The sequence below is a fragment of the Spermophilus citellus genome (assembly GCF_964194105.1).
Source record: "Spermophilus citellus genome assembly, chromosome: 7".
In the NCBI taxonomy this organism is placed as follows: domain Eukaryota; kingdom Metazoa; phylum Chordata; class Mammalia; order Rodentia; family Sciuridae; genus Spermophilus; species Spermophilus citellus.
Window position 1 is genome coordinate 97,863,071 of NC_138188.1, and position 20,239 is coordinate 97,883,309.

The following is a 20,239-nucleotide window of genomic DNA, read 5'->3' on the forward strand; positions in this document are numbered from 1 at the left end:
GATTAAGAAATTAAATAGATAATTCACAATTTTCTATTTGCCTTGCAACCTGGTGCCCATGTCCCACCATCATCCTTTCCTACACTGACTAGGAATCAACTGTGTGACCAACAGACTGTGGTGTAGAAAAGTCATAAAAGATGTTGCAGCTTCTGCTTTGCTCACTCTTGGATTACTAACAGCTTCCACATCATGAGAACATTCAGCCCTGCAAAGAGGTCTACGTGGCAAGGCACAGAAGCTTCCTGCCAACACCAGATGGACTGTCAGCAAGTGAGTGAGCCATCTTCAAACTGGATGCCCAAACCCATATCAAGCCTGCAGAGAACTGCAGCCCTAGCTGACACCTCGACTCAACCTCACGAGAGTTCCAAGAACCCTCTATTTCAGCTTCTTGAAATTCTTGACCCATAGAAACTGTGTGAAAGAATAAGTGTTTATTTTTGTTATAAACTGCTACTTTTGGGGGTAAATTGCTATGCAGCAATACAAAACTAATATAATCAGTTAGGGATTTAAAAGCTAATATTCCGAGAACCAGTGTTTAAAAACCTCTCATGGTCAGTAAGAGCTAAAAGGCTGCATTTTTTCTTAAAATTTTTGAAGCTGTAGATGGACAGAATGCCTTTATTTTATTCGTATATGGTGTTAAGGATCGAATCCAGTGCTTTTCTCATGCTAGGCAAGCACTCTGCTACTGAGCTACAGCCCCAGCCCTAAAAGGCTGCATTTTAATCCCTGTGATAGACATTATTGGGTTTTTATGACTCCTTGGCCTTTGAGCACCCTTCCTCTGTGAATTCTGTACCTCCTGGATTCTGGTAAGAGGTAATGCATTTCCTAGATAATGCATTAGACCTAGCAGATGCAAGGTGCCAGACACTTACTTTGGCAATGTCAGCAAGAAGCTTCTGTTCCTTCCCATGCAGACCTCTGGTAGCTGGGGTTTGAACAAGGGTCCCAGGCATGACTCATCAGGTGCACTTGTCCACTTAGGATCTTACATCAAGAGCTAGCAGATGCAAATATGCAGGCAATGAGAGCTGGTGAAGTGTCTGACATCTGTTGGCCAAATGGCAACATTGTAAGCTATGGCATCTTGTGGTCTAGAGGTTATGACATTGGTGCCCTTCTTTACTAGATGGCTTTGTTCCTGCCCATTTCCCAATACTAGCTTTTCAGGATCAGAGATTCTATGAGCTACCTAGTAAATTTATTTTTTGCTTAAATATGTATCTGTTATATACACACTACATCGTGGTAGTTACAATGGAAGACATGAAGGAAGAATCAGATATGTAAAATATCTGCTGTCAACAGGAACTACTTAAGAGAGAAGATTATCTCATTCTGGTTGATTGACTCTGTCTTCAAAAGTACAATGTAATGGACAGGGAGAAACTGAGTCACCTTAGGGAAAGATAAAATAAAAGGACATAATTTCTAAAATAAACTATTATAGGTAAACATCAGTGCACCAGGGGTTTGGGATTCTCAAACACTAGTGGTTTGTTTAAAAAAAAAAAAAGCTTTCAGTCTAAGTTTTTCTTCTCTAGCCTTGTATTTAAATGTTTATTAACTTACTAAAATAACTTCTAACCTGTCATGAACAACAAGAAACAGAGGTATCAAGAAATGCAAAATAAAATTAATTCCAAAGCCATTCTAGTTAAAGCAAAAACACCAAGAACATGAAATTTAATATGTACACAATTTAACATGTTTGAATTTGAAACCAGCTAAAATGTATGAGATAGTCATAAATTTCAGATTTTATGCTGTTTTCTCAAGTGATTAAAAAGGCATATGCATGACAGTACTTGGATTTAATGGTTCATCTTTCCTACCATGTGACTTTCATTAATTCTTGAGTTACAAACTCTCATAAATTCTAGTATTTTTAAACTGCTAAACAAATCTGTAAGCAGGACAGAAAAAAATGATCTTCATGAAGAAAAAAACAAAAGTACAGAATCATAGCTTCCTGTAGGTCATATGTGGTTGGCTTCCCTGCAGCCTTATTTGGATCTGTCAGCCTTAGCAAACCCTAGAACTTTTGCCTTACCTTCTGCCAAGAAAGTACATTAGGTTGTTTTACTTTCTACTTTTTGGGGAAATGCATTTTTTAATTACATGGATATATTCTCAGTGCAAAACTCAAGCCTCGCAGCTTAAGCTTCTCTTCACCATCACCCACCATCAAGCTTACAATCTTCCAGATGATTTTGCAGGTACACATTGAATCATAGTACAGGTGAAAAGCTCAGCTTCTTAACTCTTGTATGCAAGAAAAATCATAGCATTTCGAGGATTTGTTTGAGCAACATGAAAAAAAAAGTATCCCCAGTTGTCAGCTCCTTCTCTCTTCATTTTCACCCTGTGTATCTAAATTTGGTGGTCATCAGAGAAGTACCTTGTTGGTGTTGTGTGCTACCTATGCCACAGGCATTAGGGAAGAAACCCTTGTTCCCCTTTATCCACCTCTTTGGATCTGGAGACTGCTCTTGCCTTTTTAATTTTTAATTGGCCCTTTCCTGATTACTAGTTTGAATATCATTTCAAGTTTATTTGATAGATAGATGAGGAGTACTGGGGATAGAACCCAGGGTGTTTTACCACTGAGCTATATCCCCTTTTTATTTGTTTGTTTGTTTGTTTGTTTGTTTATTAATTTTGAGACAAGTTACTGAAGGTCTGGCCAACTTGCTGAGGCTGGCCTCAAACTTGGTTCCCTTCTGACAGTCTCCCGAGTCACTGGGATTACAGACATGTGCCACTGTTCCCTGCTATTTATTGGACATGTTTATTGTCTGTCTTATAAAATGGCTATTCATATCTTTTGCCAATGTTTCCAAGGGATTTTTATTTTGTCTTTTTCTTTTGATTTGTTGGAGTTAACAGACTTGAGGCAATAATATTTTGTCTTATATATATTGCAAATATTTCCTCCCTTTCTGTCTTTCATGGGTAGAATTCCATCTATTCACATAGTCAAATATATCCACATATCCCTTTGTGAGACATATATTTCTCAATATTTTTTGGAGGAAAGTTTAAGTTCAATTTCAAAAATTCAGTATGTATTTATTGAGTATATATATATATATATATATATATATATATATATATATACACACACACACACACATTATGCTAAGCAAAAAAGATATGTATAATATATATTATATATATTATGCTAAGCAAGAAAACATAAAAATAAATGCCCTGTGGCATCTGTTCTCATGAATTTTACAATTTAGTGTTGGAGATAAATATTCACAAATACCTATAAAAATCAAGGATATTTCCACAAAATACTATTTTAAGAAGTTCTATGGTGGGGCCATGCCTCACTTAGAACAACGCATCTGGGAAGATTTTATGGATACTGTTATACTGAAGAGAAGGCAGGGGTGGGTACAAAGGCAGGAACACCACAAGCCAAAGCAGAAAACTAAACAAGAAAGGACTGAGATAAATTTCCAGGAAAGTTGGATAATAGGTGTGTGGATCGAAATAAGAGGATCATAGAGGAAGACAGAACACAAAAGTAGGGTATAGCTGTCTCAATCTTTTACCCATAAATAAGAAACACGGGAATAAATTCACTTCCTAGTCTCCTTGAGAAGCAATCATTAAGAACACTACTGACTATGAGGAATTAAGTAAAATTTGGAGAGATCATGTAAACCTAGATAGCCTCACCCTGACATGTGATGACAGCTGAAGATGGATTGTCCCACAGTCCATCCAGCGTCTACGTGTGCATTGCTGGGGGATCTGCTGATTTCTGCCTCTCCAGAGCTCTTGCCCAAGAACAGCTGTGGTTTGCAAGTTTTACCATCCTATAGAGGTGAGAATTAAATAATTTATGCTCTATGACTTCACAGTTTTCTGGAGAGACTGCCAAAGAAAGCATGTTTGGGGTAGAAATCAGAGAGAGAAAAAAAAAAAGCAAAATTGAAATAAATTTTAAAATCCAGGCCCAATTTTTTTAAGAATAAGGTTTCCTATCCGATCCTCCCTAAGTTCTACCTGCAGGATGCAATGGCTGTCACGGGTTACTATGGACAGCAACAGGCCATCTTGAGCTACATTTGATAGGCAGCTGGAGAGTATAGGGATGTGTGCTTTAGTGGAAAATGTTACCAACAGCTGACCTCCTTCGCCTCCACCGAAATGGCGGCCTTCCTCTGCACATTTTATGTAGCTGTGGGGAGAATGACAAAAGACAGATGCTTCTTGCTGGAATGCTAGTTGTTTAATCATTCTTTCTAGTCCCAAGACATTTACTGTAGCTTCTTGGAGCTGACATCTTGGGCTGCTCCTTGGTTTTCAATGTCTTGTAAATTATGTTGCAATTTTCCATTACAAGGAATATGGGGAAAGTCTGTGGCAGAGTTTTTTCAAAGGTGTCATGTCGTGGATGGTGTTGTCTGGGGCCAAAAGCCTTAAAACTGGGAATGCAGGAATTTTTGGTAAATAAACTGTAAGTTCTTGAAGGGGGACACAAAATATATAACCTCATCTCCACCTGACTCCCACCCAGCCTCCCTCAGAACTGCAGAAGCATTCATGTCAACTAAAAGGTTTCACAGCCACACACCAGGTTAGTTTTCCCAATAGCATGGCCTGCCACATGGTACCCACAAAGGAGGAAACCCACTTCCTTTCCAGGTTCTGTGGTCCCCACTGAACGCCCGCATGCTGCATGGCAGACTAGATGCCCCTCAGAATAATAGTAAAACTCGTCTTAGTCACAGACCACCCTCCTCAGTAGGTTTCTTGCTCTGTTTTCAGAAAGAATGAAAGAGAGAAAAAAAGAAAAGCAGCATGAAAGAGAAACTGCAAAGTCATGATGTCCTCAAGCGTTTTCATCAGATTACAGGGGAGCAGTAAATGATTGGCTTCTCATGTACATCCTTGTTTTCCCAGGGGGATCCCATTCTTACCAACAGGTGAATCGAAACAGCCATTTAGAAAGTGATTTATTTTCTTTTTAACCTAAAAGTCAGAACACTGAATTGAATTTCATTAAGTCCTGTTGTTTTAGCATATCTGGTTATATTTGGTTTTTTGTTTGTTTGTTTGTTTTTTTAATATGAACCTGTGAGTATTTTTTTCTCTTCCTCTAGTTAAAGTTGCAAATTATCTTGCTTTGCTCTATAGCCTCCCTCTACTGTGCAAAGATGCTCATTTCTTTTCTCCCTGGTGATGATTGTGTCTCTGAAGAGCTCTCTTCAATATGAGGGAGCTTTGGAATAGAGAAGGCACACTAGAAATGGAATCCAGTGTATATGGTACCCATGGGCTCTCTGTTTCTTACATAGGAGAAAAGAATACACACACACACACACACACACACACACACACACTCATGTGTACAGGAGGTACATTTGGCAGCAGGTAGGCTAAATAATAAGATCTTGTCTTCCTAGACCACTTTCCACAAGGACATTTATAAATATATAAAGATTATCTTCAAAACTCTCTCTTCAGCTACACTAAGTGCTAGTATTATTTTCCTATTTCATGAGGCAAAACCAGAATTAGGAGAAACGACTCAGCTCTGCCAGCTTCACCCAGCTCAGAAAGCAAGTCCCACCCTTCTGAGACTCAGCGACATTATCCATTAGACCCAAGCCTCTCCCAGCCTCTCTGGCTCTCCTCTGTGTACAGACCAATGTTCTTGGCTCCTCATTTGATCTTAAAATCAGTGTTGGGTGAATCAGAAGATTTGGACATTCTGTTCAGGGAACATTATAAATTCATCAAGATTTGCTGGATCTGCAAAACTCTCCTGGCATTCTTAGTAGAATAACTGTCCTCTGTCCCCAGATGACTTCATGAAATGTAAGATTTGTATGAGATGATGGTTTCCCCATCGCCTGGAGAGATAACCACCCTGACGTATGTCTCTGCTGCCCATGAGGTTTTCTCTTCTGGCAGTCTTTCTTGCCTGTCCTGATCCACCAAGGCATCGTATAAAACTCAATTTGACTATTACCATCTCCTTCACTGAGGCTTCACACCCATTCTCCACTTCTACCTTCTTAGCAATGCCCCAGATTTATTCAGGTCTCCACTTACATCTCTCCCACCAAGACATGTGTCTGGTGAAAGTTGTTGATCTTAGCCCTAGCTCCCCCAAAGTCAATCAACATAAGCAGAATATCTGTTTCTTAACTGTCCCGTGGCCTTGACCATCAAAGGAGAAAAGAAGCACATGGGAGTTCTTGGTTTTCACTAGGAAGACAGAATCCAAGAAAGAGAGGGACATTCCTCTTCCTCCGAAGTGCCATTGTCTGTCTGTTGCCATATGATGGCTGCCTGCCTCCCTCGGGGCACCAAGAAAAATAGGCCTCTTTCTAAGACCCAGTAGCCACTGAATTCTGAGAGTCTCAGTTTCCTCTTTTGAAAAATGAGGAAGTTGACCTAATTTATCTGTAGCTGCCTTCCAGTTTTAGAATACCAAGTATGCTTCTCAAAGATGCTGGGGAGGGCCTCGGAAGTGCAGAAGGCCAGCTAATTTTATCCATAGCTCTAACAATCTGGAGCCATTAACACTTAACAAGCAGTTGGAGTTTTAAGAACTGGGTGATCTCAACTCTTCATCTGAAGAAATGAGTAGTAATCTTGGTTCACCATGAAGACTCACACTACTTTTTCCCTGCAGCCAGGCTGTTAAAATCCACTCCTACCTCATTCAGTAAAGAAAATGTTTCTACTAAATTAGTGAAAAGAGTAGTACAAGTTTAGGAAGTGAAAAAACTTTTTTTTTCTCCTTAATTTTAAGTTAGAACATTCCCCACCCACTGCTGATGTAATTGTCTCAAAACCACCCAAGAAGACCTGAAGAATTAGTAAATGGTAGGGCAGTTGTATGGAAAAATTAAAGAAAAAAAATACAGGATTATTTTGCCTTAGGTTAAGTAGCTTTTTTAACTTGCTTCAAAATGTTAAAAGAATTAAGTTGAAGCACCATCTAGTGGCCCTCAATTGTGTCTTGCCACAAGTAGCCCCAGATTTTCTTTAGTTTGAGACCGTGATTAATTTTTCTGTACATGCATATATAATACATATGGGTGTTCAAGAAAGAAAAATAATATGGGTTTCCCCGCCTCACCATCTTTAATTCTCTTTATGTAGAGATAGGAAGATGGTGGTTGGAAGAGGGGGCTATAGTTTTCTACTCTTGCAGTTAAGTGCCATCAATAACGTCCTTCCAGTGAGAATGGGATAGAGAGGTGGCCTGAATTCACGTAAATCTCTCCCACAAATGATTGAGTCCCGTTGGTGAAAAAAGAATTAACACAACAAAGTCCAATAGATCTCAATTCCTCTGTTTCTCTTACTCACAATGTTATGTTCGTCTTTCCAATCCTACAAAGCAGATATGTCCTCACATGTCTAGTGACAACTAGATGACCTTCTCACAGCCCCAGATTCCCAAGTCCTTTCCCACCCACCACAAGCCACAGCATCACTTAACTTTACATAACCAACCGTTCTTGCAAAATCTTCATAGAAATGGCTCTGTGATTCCTAACCTCTGATGTTATGCCTGTTTTATTACCTCTAAGTCAAGAACAAAAATAGATCACTATATGCACATAAGTAGAACATAACCTGTTCTTGCAAGATTGACAACAAACCTTCAGATTGACCAACTAGGTGTTTATGACAATGAGGATGAAGTTTGGCTTTGTGTACAGTAAAACCCAAAATAGCAGTGCCATGAATAAAATAGTTTATTCTCTTATACAAAGTCAATAGGTAGATGGACTAGGGTTGGTAGGGCAGCTCCATGGTCATCAGGCCCAGGATGCTTCCATCTTTCTTTTTCCATTTTTTTTAAATCCATCTCGGTGAATAGTCTTCATCCTCAAGGGTCACTCATAGCTCAAGTTGGCTGCTGGACCTCCAGTCATCACACCAATGTTGCAGTCCAAGAAATAAGGAGGAAAAGTAGAAAAGCACCCTTCCTTTATCTTTCAAAAAGTTTTCCAGAAAATATCACAGAAGATATGCTTATATTTCATTTGCCAAAACTCAACAGGGAGGTGGGCAGGTTGGAGTGAGGAGATTCAGCTATACCCTATGTCGTTCTCACTCCCCCAGCAGGTTAGGCCAGACATGTTCTTATTGGAGTAGTAGGTAGAAACATGAAGGACCTCACGAGACCCATGCTCAGATGGTACACTGCCACTGCTGCCTCATTTTATTGGCCAAAACAAATTACATATGGTGGATAAGCATGTACTCTCCTTACGGAAAGGACTTTGAAATCCGCTGAAAGCTTACATGGGTAAAAGGGGGTGTGAACATAATGGCCACAAAGAGAAAGGGTAGGACCACAGTGGACCAGGCAACTTGCAATCTCTGCTGTCTTTTTCAGTCTATTACAGAATTGAATTACAAGACTCCTTCACTTTCAATATGCTATCATAAACATGAAAAAAATCTAATACAAAATCTAATAAATATCTATGATATTTACTAATGAAATTATTTATTAATTCATGTTAGATGACTAATAGAGTAGGCATTAATCTTAGCACTAGTCCTATTATTTACTATTGGCTGGATGTATAACAAGCTTGATTCCTTTTCTTCCAAAGCTTTCAGACCATTTTCCAAGCTCTGTACAAGTTACCATGACCTTCAGACTGAACACTAGACAATGGAATGCGAGTAGAAGTAACTGCTACTCCAAGTCTGGCCTGTAAAATCCTCCCACATAAAATCCTGCTGCCTTTTCACCAGGTGACTACAGAGTACTCTGAGGAAATCAGAGTCATAGAATAAAGAGGATAAAATGCTAGCTTGGAGCAATACCTGTGGAACCACTTTCCCAGACCCACCAACTACATTGGAGTGTGATTTGAGTAAGAATTAAACTTTTTTAGTGGGCAACCAAGAATCTAGGATGAAAGCACCACCTAATTAGAGTACTGGACTAGTGTAGTATCTTCCAGTATTAAGCATTCATTTTCTCCCCTACAGTTTTATTGAAAACAAAAGTAACAGCCCAAATCACTCACAACTTTACATAAGAAATGATTCCGTTAGCTGGGCTTGGTGGTGCATGCCTATAATCCCAGTGACTTGGGATGCTGAGGGAGGAGGATCACAAGTTTGAGGGTAGTCTCAGCAATTTAGCAAGGCCCTAAGCAAATTTAGTGAGACTCTATCTCAAAATAAAACATGAAAAGGGTTGGGGACGTGGCTCAGTGGTGAAACATCCCTGGGTTCAATCTACAGTATGGAGGGAAAAAAAAGATACATTTAGGTAAAACAAAATTTATTACTACAGGATTACCATCTGAATCCGCAGCCTTTCAAGATATTAGGGCTTCACCAATATCTTACCCTTACCATCATTAATCCATTCCAATCTGTAACTTAGAATGTAAACAACAATTAGTACTAAGACACTTAGAGCTCTAAAAGGTCAGGGGACCTTCAGCATCGTCTCCAAAGACACTGGCAGTTCCTTAGTTGGGAACAACTTATAACTTCTACTAAAATGCAACTATTGCTAAAAAAAGACTCTAAGCCATTCACTTAGGATTCAGTCCAAATATGCAATGTGACTTCCCTGGTACTTGCTAGCAAGAAAAAAAAAAAAAAAAAAAAAAAAGGACAGAAGGTTCGCTACTGGCCAACTTGCAGGGAGTGTTTATAGTGGCTCTAGCCATTGCAACTTTGATAGCATCTCAAGTGGGCAAAGGAACCAAGAAGCTGGATGAAAGCACCATCCAAAGGACTTAAGGACTTAGAAAAACTGCTCAGCATTGCTGTTTGAATCACTGAGCCATCTTCTTCTCTAGGCTGGGAAGCAGGATTGTTTTACTTTGTCTAATAAGCATTCACTGAAGGAAAGGGAAGAATAGACAAAGCATCCTTGACTTTTATGACAGCAAACACCAAGCTTTTGCATATGTGTATATACTGTATGTAAAGAGACTGAAACAGCTTGCCAACTTATGTCCATTCTCATAAACGCTTAGGTACAAAAGTGTACTTCAGCTAGATGTTGAACATGAGGCTGATTACAAATGGCTGTTTTCTTATGATGTCATATCAACTGACTTCCAGCTCTTCTGATTTTTATTCTCTAGGAAGAAACATAATAATAACAATAATATTATTAATGATGATGATAATAATAATAATGATGATAATGACAATGCAAGAAACAAGTCATCTGAATCATGGAAACATGGAAGCAAACTCTTGAGAAGTACCAGCAGCCTCTTAACCTCCTGCTGGAATCTCAAGGAGTGTGCTAGGCTAGGACTCTTGGTTCAAAATCACAACAAAGCTCTGGCCCCAGTTCTGTGGACACCTCTGCCAGGTCTTCCAGTTGTTCACCAAGCCTAATGTTAAAGAAGCGGCTGAGGCAGCAAATGCAATGTATCATGAAATGTGTCAAGCTCACTCCAGCACAGAAGGAACTCAAAAGTCTCCCAGTGATGTTTGCTTCCTACTGAGTCTTACCAGTTCAATCCTCAGTTCTTACCTGCAACCATTTATCCTCTGGAAGAAAGCAAATCCCACGATGACCAGAATGACCACAAGAAGAGAGAGTTTCGCATAGAGAATGATCAGCAGAGTTGAACCTGGAGATTCTGGTGTTCCGAGACCTTTAAATGTAGGTAAGAATTAAAAGTCTGTTGGAAGATTCTTATAATTCACAAATTAGAGTCAATGGTTTAAAAGAATACTTTAAAAGTATTCCTAAAAGTTCATAGATTGCCAAAATTTGAAAAATTCTAAATTATATTTCAAATATTACTAATGTATCATTATTTCATGACTGAGTTCAGGAACCATATCTTTGTTTTGTACTTGGTACATTTTAACACATATTTTCTGAAAGAATAAAAATATTCTAAGCATTTTTAATTGTTCTAAATATTTAAAGAAAAAGAAAATTTCCCTTGTATAGTTTAGTCTTATTCTGAATATTTGGGGCATGATCTGATAACACTTTCAACACACAGTGAAATGATTTTGTCACTGAGTAGATAGAACCACTTTAATAAAGTGTTTTATGTCTTCCTACTTTCGTTTTACTCATCTGTAAAATGCTCCCTGGGATTTGTTTAAAAGATAAAAGCAGACTAATCGGATCATTATTATGCAATCTTTTCTTCTGTGAAAAGGCACAATGAGGGGATAAGAAGACAATATGATAAGGATGCTGATTCATACTGGAGATGAGTGGGGGATCATGGAAGGAATAGATAAACTTTAGACAGGGCAAAAGGGAGGGAAGGTAAGGGAGGGGGCACAAGGATAGGAAAGACAGTGGAATGAGAATGACATCATTACCCTAAGCACATGTATGAAGACATGAATGGTGTGACTCTACTTTGTGTTCAACCAGAGACATGAATGTGCACTATAATTGAAATGCATTCTAGTGTCATATATAACAAATTAGAATAAATAAAATTTTAAAAAAATTTTAAATAAATTCTAAAAAAAGGACAATATGAATGCAGTCCCCAAAAAGCTCAGAGTCTAACTGGAGAAGTCAAATTTACACAAATGAAAGAGAAGTCATGAGAGAGCAAATGGTGCTGATGAGCATTAGATTATAAACCATCTGAGGAATAAGAATGGTTCATCAACTCTGGGGGTCAGAGAGAAGTGGGATTTAAACTGAGATTTGCTGTCTGCAGTGTTAAACAGGTTAAGAGAAGAAGGAAGGATGTTTCAAGGGAAAGGAACAACTTAAAGCTTTGAGGATTTGGGGCATAGAGTGGAAAATGTAGAGACTGGGTTTTCTGATAATCAGAACCTAATTGTGCAATTATTTGTGTCAGGTATTGTGACAGACCTTAGTGATGTAGAATTGGGGAAAAAAAGTGGTTCCTATTTTCGAGGAACTTACAACATACTGGAAGTCAAAGACATCTGTAGTTGTGATACAAAGAGAAATATAATGTCTTTGTTACCTGGCTCCTGGCACATAACTTCTAAAACCTTGGAAATACCACTATAGTCAGAGTATCTTTTGTATGCTAGCAAGATGACTGGTGTCTGGAAGACCTTATATATCTTCAGAATGAGGGTTAGTTATCAGAAAAAGTAAGGCATGATTAGAGTTGTAACATTCAGCCCCCATCACCACCACAACCACCATCACTGAGCTCCAAGGAGGCTAGAGATTGAGTTAATCATCAAACACCAATGATTTAGTCAATCAAGCCTATGTAATGAAGTCTCCATAAAGACAGTGAACAATGGGTTTTGGATAGCTTCTGCATTAGAAGACATATCCAGGAGCTGGGAGAATGGCTTTCTCTAAGATAGTATGGAAGCTCCAGGCCCCTTCCCCTGTACTTTGCCCTATGTATCTCTTCCATTTGGCTGTTCCTGTGTTGTTTCCTTTATAATAATGAATAACAGTAAATAAAATGCCTTCCTGAGTTTTGTGAGCCATTCTGGCAGATTATTGAATCTGATCAGAGGAATGTGGGAACTCCTTGAATTTATAGTCAATTAGCTATAAGTACAGGTGGCAACTAAGACCTGTTACTGGTGTCTCAAGTGGGGGCAGTATGTGAGACTGACTCCCTAAGCTGTGGGATCTGTTCTAACCCCAGGAGTTAGCATCAGAGTTAAATTGAATTTCAAGATACCTGGTTAATACCTGGAGATTTAGAGAATTGATTGGTGTGCAAAGAAAAGAACCATGCTCATTTAGTGTCATATTGTGAGTGAAAATAGTTCAGAGCCATCAATGACAGACATATGGAAGTACCCTGACAGAGGCATGCATGAAGCATTACGTCAATACAGAGAAGAAATAGTTGACTAAGCTTCAGATTAAAGAAAAAAATCATCCCAGAGGAGCAATGGCAAACTAAGTCTCAAAACCTCAATAGGAATTGATCAAATGCAATGCAAGAAATGAGCACAGAGAAAGAAGTACATTGTGGGGATGTTGAAGCTGAGTGTAAAAGGCAACAGAGAAACAGAGCAGAATACTTTTGAAAAGCCTAAAAGGACCCACATACCTGGGGTGCAGACTGGAGAAGAGTGAGACATGAGGCAGAGAAGAGCTGCTGTAGTGCAAGCTGTCAAAGGGGTTTAGCTTTCCATGAAGCCAAAGGAGCCTTGGGGGTCATGTAAGTAGAGGAGTGGGACATTTTTCATTTTAGAATGGTCCTTGTGAAATAATCCAGGGAATAAATTGAAAGTAAGTAAGCTAAGGGCCAGTAGTCTTGCTCTAAAGCCATATCAATAATCTTGGTGAGATATGATCATACAAATACTAAGATAGAAAGAGAAGCTTCCATATTTAAGAATGATTTCTAAGGTCAAATCAATAAAACAGAGTGCCTGGTTTTGAATATGAGGAATAAGAAAGAAGGATGTTGTAGAATCTGTTTAAGTTTCTAGCTTAAGAAATTTATCAAGTTATAAAGTGCATGTATGAATATGTAACAATGAATCCCACTATTGTGCATAATTATGATGCACAAATAAAAATATGGAGAAAAGAAAATAATTGAAGAGAATGTACAGAAAGATTTGTACAAAAGAATGTACAAAAATTTAAAGTTATAAAACAAACGTGCAGAACTCATGAAGGGGTAGAAATATTTGAGTTTCCCTTGATGCATCTAAGTAAACCTGTTCAGTTTCAAGTTGAGAGAGCTAAGAATCAAAATCTGGGCGAAAAGAAAACACAGATTTGAGAGTTAAGAATTAGCTGATAGATGAAGCAATGGGTATGATTTTGAGGTTATTCAAGGAACATAGATAAGTGAGAATCAGGTCAAGGATGTAACCTATAGAAATACTTTCATTCATAGAATGAATACATGAAAACGAATAAGTCAACTGAATGTTAAGAAGAGAACCAAGAGATGGAAAACAAAATCAACATACAAAAATCAGTAGCTTTCCTATATGCCAACAATGAATTTGCTAAGAAATCAGGAAAATAATCCCATTCACAATAATTTCAACAAAAATAAAGTACTTAGGAATGAAACTAACCAAGGAAATGAAAGATGTCTACAATGAAAATTTTAGAATATTGAAAGAAGAAATTAAATAAGACACAAGATAGAAAGACTTCCCATTTTCATGGATAGGCAAAATTAATATTGTTAAAATGGCCAAATAACCAAAAATAATGTACAGATTCAGTGCAATCCCTATTAAAATACCAATGGCAATCTTCATAGAACTAGAAACAGCAGTCCTAAATTTCATTTGGAAGAATAAAAAATGCACTATAGCAAAAGTAATCCTAAACCAAAAAATAAAATAAAATAAAATAAAATAAAATAAAGCAATGCTGGAGACATCACAATACCTGATCTGAACTTGTACTACAGACCTATAGTAACAAAAACTGCATGGAACTAACATAAAAACAGACACATAGGGCTGGGGATGTGGCTCAAGCGGTAGCGCGCTCGCCTGGCATGCATGCGACCCGGGTTCAATCCTCAGCACCACATACAAAGATGTTGTGTCCACCAAAAACTAAAAAATAAATATTAAAAATTCTCTTTCCTCTCTCTCTCTCTCTCTCTCTCTCTCTCTCTCTCTCTCTTAAAAAAAAACAGACACATAGACCAATGGTACCAAACAGAAGACACAGAAACAAGATTCACACACATCTACAGTCATGTGATCCTTGACAGGGGTGCCAAAAACAGACATTAGAGAAAATACAGGCTTTTTAACAAATGGTGCTGGGGAAACTGGTTATACTAATATAGAAGAATGACACTAAATCCTTATTTCTTTACTTTGCCCAAACATCAACTCAAAGTGGATCAAAGACCCAGGAATTAGACAACAAATTTGGTAACTCATTAAAGAAAATGTAGGGCCAACACTCTAACATATAGGCATAGGCAATGGCTTTCTCAATAAGACTCCTAAAGTTCAGGAAATAATACCAAGAATTAATGAATGAATGGCATCAAATTTAAAAAAAAAAAAAAACTTCTGCACAGCCAAGAAAATAATTAAGAAGGTGAAGGGAGAACCTACAGAATGGGAAAATATCTTTGCTAGCTACTCTTTGGACAGATAATTTACTATCCAGCATATGTTAAAAACTCAAAAAACTTAACACCAAAAACAACCCAATCAATAAATGAGCAAATGAACTAAACAGACATTTCTCAAAAGAAGAAATACAAATGACAACAAACATATATATTTAAAAAGTGTCCAATGTCTTTAGCAATTAGGGAAAGGCAAATCAAAACTATATTGAGATTTTATCTTCACTTAGAATAGCAGTAATCAACAATACAAACAATAATATATGTTAGTGATGATGTGGGGGGAAATGAAACACTTTTACACTGTTAGAATTATAAATTAGTACACTACTACAGAGATCAGAATGGATATTCCTCAAGAGACTAGAAATGAAATCACCATGTGACCCAGCTATATCAATCCTTGGTATTTATCCCAAAGAAATAAAGTCAGCATACTATAGTACATGCATACCCATGTTCATAGTAGCACAATTCACAATAGTCATATTTTGGAATGAGCCTGGGGATGTCAATGGATGAATAGATAAGAAAATGTGGTATGTATACACAATAGAGTTTTATTTAGTCATAAGGAATGAAATCATGTCATTTTCAGGAAAATGGATAGAACCTGAGAGCATTATGTTAAGCAAAGTAAACCAAACTCAGAACATCAAGGGCCCTGTTTTTTTTCCTCATATGTGAAAACTGTAGAGGAAAAAGGGAAAAAGGTTGCAGGGAGGGTCTCATGTCTCATGAAAATAGAAGGGACACCAGTAGAATAGAGGAAGGGAACCAGAAGGCATAGAAAAGAGAAATACAGGGAAATGATGTTAACCTAATTATAATGCTATGTCATGTGCATTAATCTCACTATTATGCATAATTATCATTCATCAAAAAATATACAGAAGAAAAAGGAAGAGAATCAAGTGAGAATGGGAGGGAAACACATGAGAAAGGAGGAGTGACCATACTGAATATTATCAAAAAATAAATCAACTATTAAGAATTAATAAATACTATTTAAAGTTACCAATTATTCAACATCATTGAATGGTAAATATTTAACATTAATATTTGTGAAAACTTAAAATAAAGCTAAATAAGCTAACAAACAAAGAAAAATTTATATTTTATTTGACATCTGGGGAATATTTGATGCTTTTTGTCCGACTACTTTCTGGGAAGGTAGACACAAAGGAATAAATGTCAAGGGATAGATGTGAGGTAACATAAAAGAGACAATAAATGTACGTTTCGTTTTGTAAAGAATCTTGGACATGAATAAAAGACAAGAGCTAGAGTGAAGAAGTAAGAGCATCAAGTTCTTAAACAAAAAACAAACTAGAAAAATTACAAACCAGGAAGCAGATCTATGGATAGACTCCTATTGCCAGTCAAATGGGAGACTAAGCAGGTCATAATAGATACGTGTCTATCTGAATAGTGGCACATACTCCCGGCTGCCGCTGTGTCACTGTCATAGAATTGTCTGTGTGATAAAATCCCCCTCTGGTGTCCAAATAGTTTTTGCAGCTGACTTGTCTGCAACTGCCTTTAAGACCCCAGCCCTGAAAGCAGGGACTTCAGAGGACACTGAAGAGATGTAAGGGAAATCATGCTTCAATCTTAACATAAGAAATATGAAATTTAGAGACACTTAATTCAGTCACAAATCTGATAATCTGAAATATTGTATTCACAACATATGACATTCTTTTCTCTATTTTTTATTTTTTAATGTTTATTTTTTAGTTTTCGGTGAACACAACATCTTTATTTTATTTTTATGTGGTGCTGAGGATTGAACCCAGTGCCCCATGCATGCCAGGCGAGTGTGCTACCGCTTGAGCCACATCCCCAGCCCAACAACATATGACATTCTTTACCTAAGACTTGGAGGTGATATCCACGACGGAAATTCCCATGATATGTTGCCATTTGACACCTAAAATATCCATCATGAGTGATGGCTGTTGCATAAATCTGAAGGTGAGGACTCTGGTCAGGTCTGGAGGCCCAGGTTATTCTCCTGTCAACACAGCTGGTTTTGATGGTCTGGTTTATTTCCCTGTCGTGAGCAATATTGCACGAAGGCTTGTTTCTGAAGCGTATTTGCCATGTTGTTATCAGTACTCTTGTCAATGGAATACAAGGGCAATAGAGCACCACCTTGGTACCCATCTGCACGGACAGTGAAGTGGTAACTGGACACACATGCATACATACACAAGGAGAATGAGAAAAGGAAGCCTTGATAAAGGACCTGTGTGTGTGATTTATCCACCGCACATTACATGAAGTCCTAGTACAACATTGCTTAGCTGGCGATCTTACTCCAGAAATACTAGATTTACATAAGAAATTAACATTCACAAAATTGATGAATACAAAACTATCAGTAACATCAAATCTAAATGCCTGTTACTAAGGGTGCAATTCCAGACAACATAAATGTGGGAAGTATGTGGCACTTTTACTAAAGTTAAATAATATAGCATTTAGATTGAGCGTGATGGAAATTTTTAATTTTTTATAATTTACAAATCACAAGTCAGTAAAACCAATATATCTTGAAATAATATGCAGTTTCACCAGTTCAGCCATTCCATGAAAATGAAAAGAGACCTAGTCTAGTGAAAAGAGACCTTCAAAATATTTATTTATGGTAAAAAAGTAGTTTGGTGTATAAAAAAATGAAAAACTTCCAGTTTTTACTGTAAATGTGTGATATTATCAAACATAGTATCTGGAGAAGTTTCCCTTCCTTCTTGTTTAGAGCAACATATATCCACAGATAAATGAATTATGATGTGTGCTCACATATTTTGCTGCAGCATGTTCAATCCAGTTCTCAGAATTAAATATAAAAGTTGACCCCTTGTGTCCATCTTTTAAAGCAAAACTTGAGACCTGTAACCTACAAACATCTTCTAATATAGAATCTCACACTTCCCATAAACCAGCATAAACTGTCCATGACTGAGCATGGTTTACTGAGAGGTGATTACTCAACCAATGCACCTGCCATAACTCACCTGTAACAAAAGGAAGGTCAGTGATGTCATCACTGTAACACAGGCAGAGCGGTTATGGTGGAGCAAACCTTTTGTGTGAATGAAACTTTCTTACCCTAAAATCTACAATTAATATCTGTCCTTTCCTGTTTTAGTATCACTCTCTCTCTTCTAGGTACTCAAGCCTTTGCATTTTGTGGTCAAATAAAGATCATGTAACTAGATGAAGAAAGAGATAGGACTTGAACACAGTCCTGACAGAAAGTAAGACTGTACCTTGTTCAGGGAGCAAGTAGTGGTAGGGTCACTTGGGACACCTCATCCCAAAACACTCAGATTGCCATATTCTAAAGCCAGACAAGAGGCTGCCCATCAGCCACTGTTTCTAACAAAGTTCCACTCTCCATCCCCTCAGTGCTGGCCCTCGATAAGGAAGCATATTACCTTCCATAGCGGGTAATGCCATCTGCTGTCCATCCAAGCATGAACTACTTGAATCTAGAGAATATTTAGAGAAGAGTAAATGAGATCGATTTGATATGCTCAAATGGAGGGGAAGCCAGTATTTCTCCATATTCTCCTTCAACATGAGAGACAATTGGTTAACCATCACGAAAATTATATAACCACTGCAAAACACAAATTAGAAGTTATGCCATCTAGTAATAAAACTATGTTAATATGTTGAAAATTATATTCAGAAGGTATTAATCAAAGGTTTCACGTTTTTCAGACACCTAATCTTGTCAACCATTTACACATGGTAACCCTGTCTCCCTTCTCCAGCCAGAGGGATTGGTCCAATGTGGGCATCTCACATGAACTGATCTGACTCAACTCCTTTCTCCATATGCCACTCCCTAATTAAAGTTGTTTGGTCTAATGATGGGATCCTCACCCTGACAAATAAAGCAGAGCCTTTTCTCAAGGATTTTAGAAACAGAATTGAGAAGACTTCATTTGTCTATCCTTTTCCCATATTTTTCCTACTTTGGAAGATAAAAAAATATGGAGGGGAAATGATGCAGAATAAGAGGGAGGAACAGAGGTGAGAGTCCTTATCTACTTCAATGTTCTAATTTCATAGTTCCAAGACCCACATGCAATAGTTCCCTTGGGTGCTATAATATTTTTTTATAATGAGAATAATCCTGAGCACCTTCACAGTAAAATTAGAGATTCCTGAGTCAAGGATCCAGACATTAGGAAGGGTGGAGATGAAGTGCCAAACCAAAGAGCAATATTAAAGGAAAGTCTGAGCTATGAACAGTGGAATGTGTGAACACACACAGCATTCTCCCTTCCCAGAACACCAGGGTCAGGTTTATTCTTCCAGGGCAAAGCACTAGAGAGTAATTCTCCAAAGAGTCTGAACAGTCCCAGAGAAAAAGACCTTCATAAATGTAAGGAAGAACCAATTTTTTTAAAGATAAAAATAATTTACCTTCTTGTTCATGTATCAAAACTTATTAGTTTGTAAATTCCACCATCAGATAATACAGCTTTGAATTGGTTCTTTAGTGTTCAATTTGAAATTTATTGAGAGCAAGGATTACCAAAGGTTAATAAAAGTATTGTATGTGGGGAAAAAAGATGAAAAACAAACCAATATCCAGGAGAAAAAAAGGAGCTCAGATTAAGTAAACGTAGGATCAAGCAGAAGATTGAGGCAAGGAGAATGTCCAGGCCCATAGCTTTGCAGAAAGTCAAGTGACCAGCAAAACTTATTAGTCTCAGAGCATTAAAAAAACTTCAAGAAAGTTTGTCTTCAGAGGGAAAAAAAATATTACTAGGTATTCTCTAGTTCAGTCAGTGAGATCAATAATAAGTAACAATAGGTATATATATCATTAAGGAATCCCAAAAAAGTAAAGCAATTATGAAGTCCAGGAAAAACAAGAAGTTATTCAAAAGAGAAAGAATTACTTTATTTCTTGATTCAGCACTTAATAACAAATTAATGCAAACATTGGCCACTTAAGTTAATGAAGTGGTGACATATTAATAACATGAAAGATGAGGAAAGGGAGTAAGATAAGGTTAAATCTTCATCTACCATAAGAGAAAGTGAGTACATAAAGTCTAAATTCAACACACTAAGAAACAGCACTGTGAGAATGTGGTTTAAGAAAATGGAGTTAATTACCACAAGAAACACTTAAAGATTTCAAAGTACTTGCCTCTGGG

The 20,239-nt window shown here is 37.6% G+C and overlaps 1 protein-coding gene across 1 annotated transcript in view; it reads right to left on the bottom strand.

Annotated features, from left to right (window-relative positions):
- Window positions 1–7,799: 7,799 nt before the first annotated feature.
- The window catches only part of LOC308653930 (cell surface glycoprotein CD200 receptor 5-like), a 58,899-nt gene continuing 46,459 nt past the window's right edge, over window positions 7,800–20,239 (bottom strand). Inside the window, exons 7-10 of the mRNA XM_081302703.1 lie at window positions 18,497–18,550; window positions 16,925–17,242; window positions 10,526–10,649; window positions 7,800–10,120 (exon numbers count right to left, since the gene is read on the bottom strand). Coding sequence (XP_081158829.1) covers window positions 10,114–10,120; window positions 10,526–10,649; window positions 16,925–17,242; window positions 18,497–18,550 — 503 coding nt within the window. The 3' untranslated portion in view covers window positions 7,800–10,113. The remainder of the gene's footprint in view (window positions 10,121–10,525; window positions 10,650–16,924; window positions 17,243–18,496; window positions 18,551–20,239) is intronic.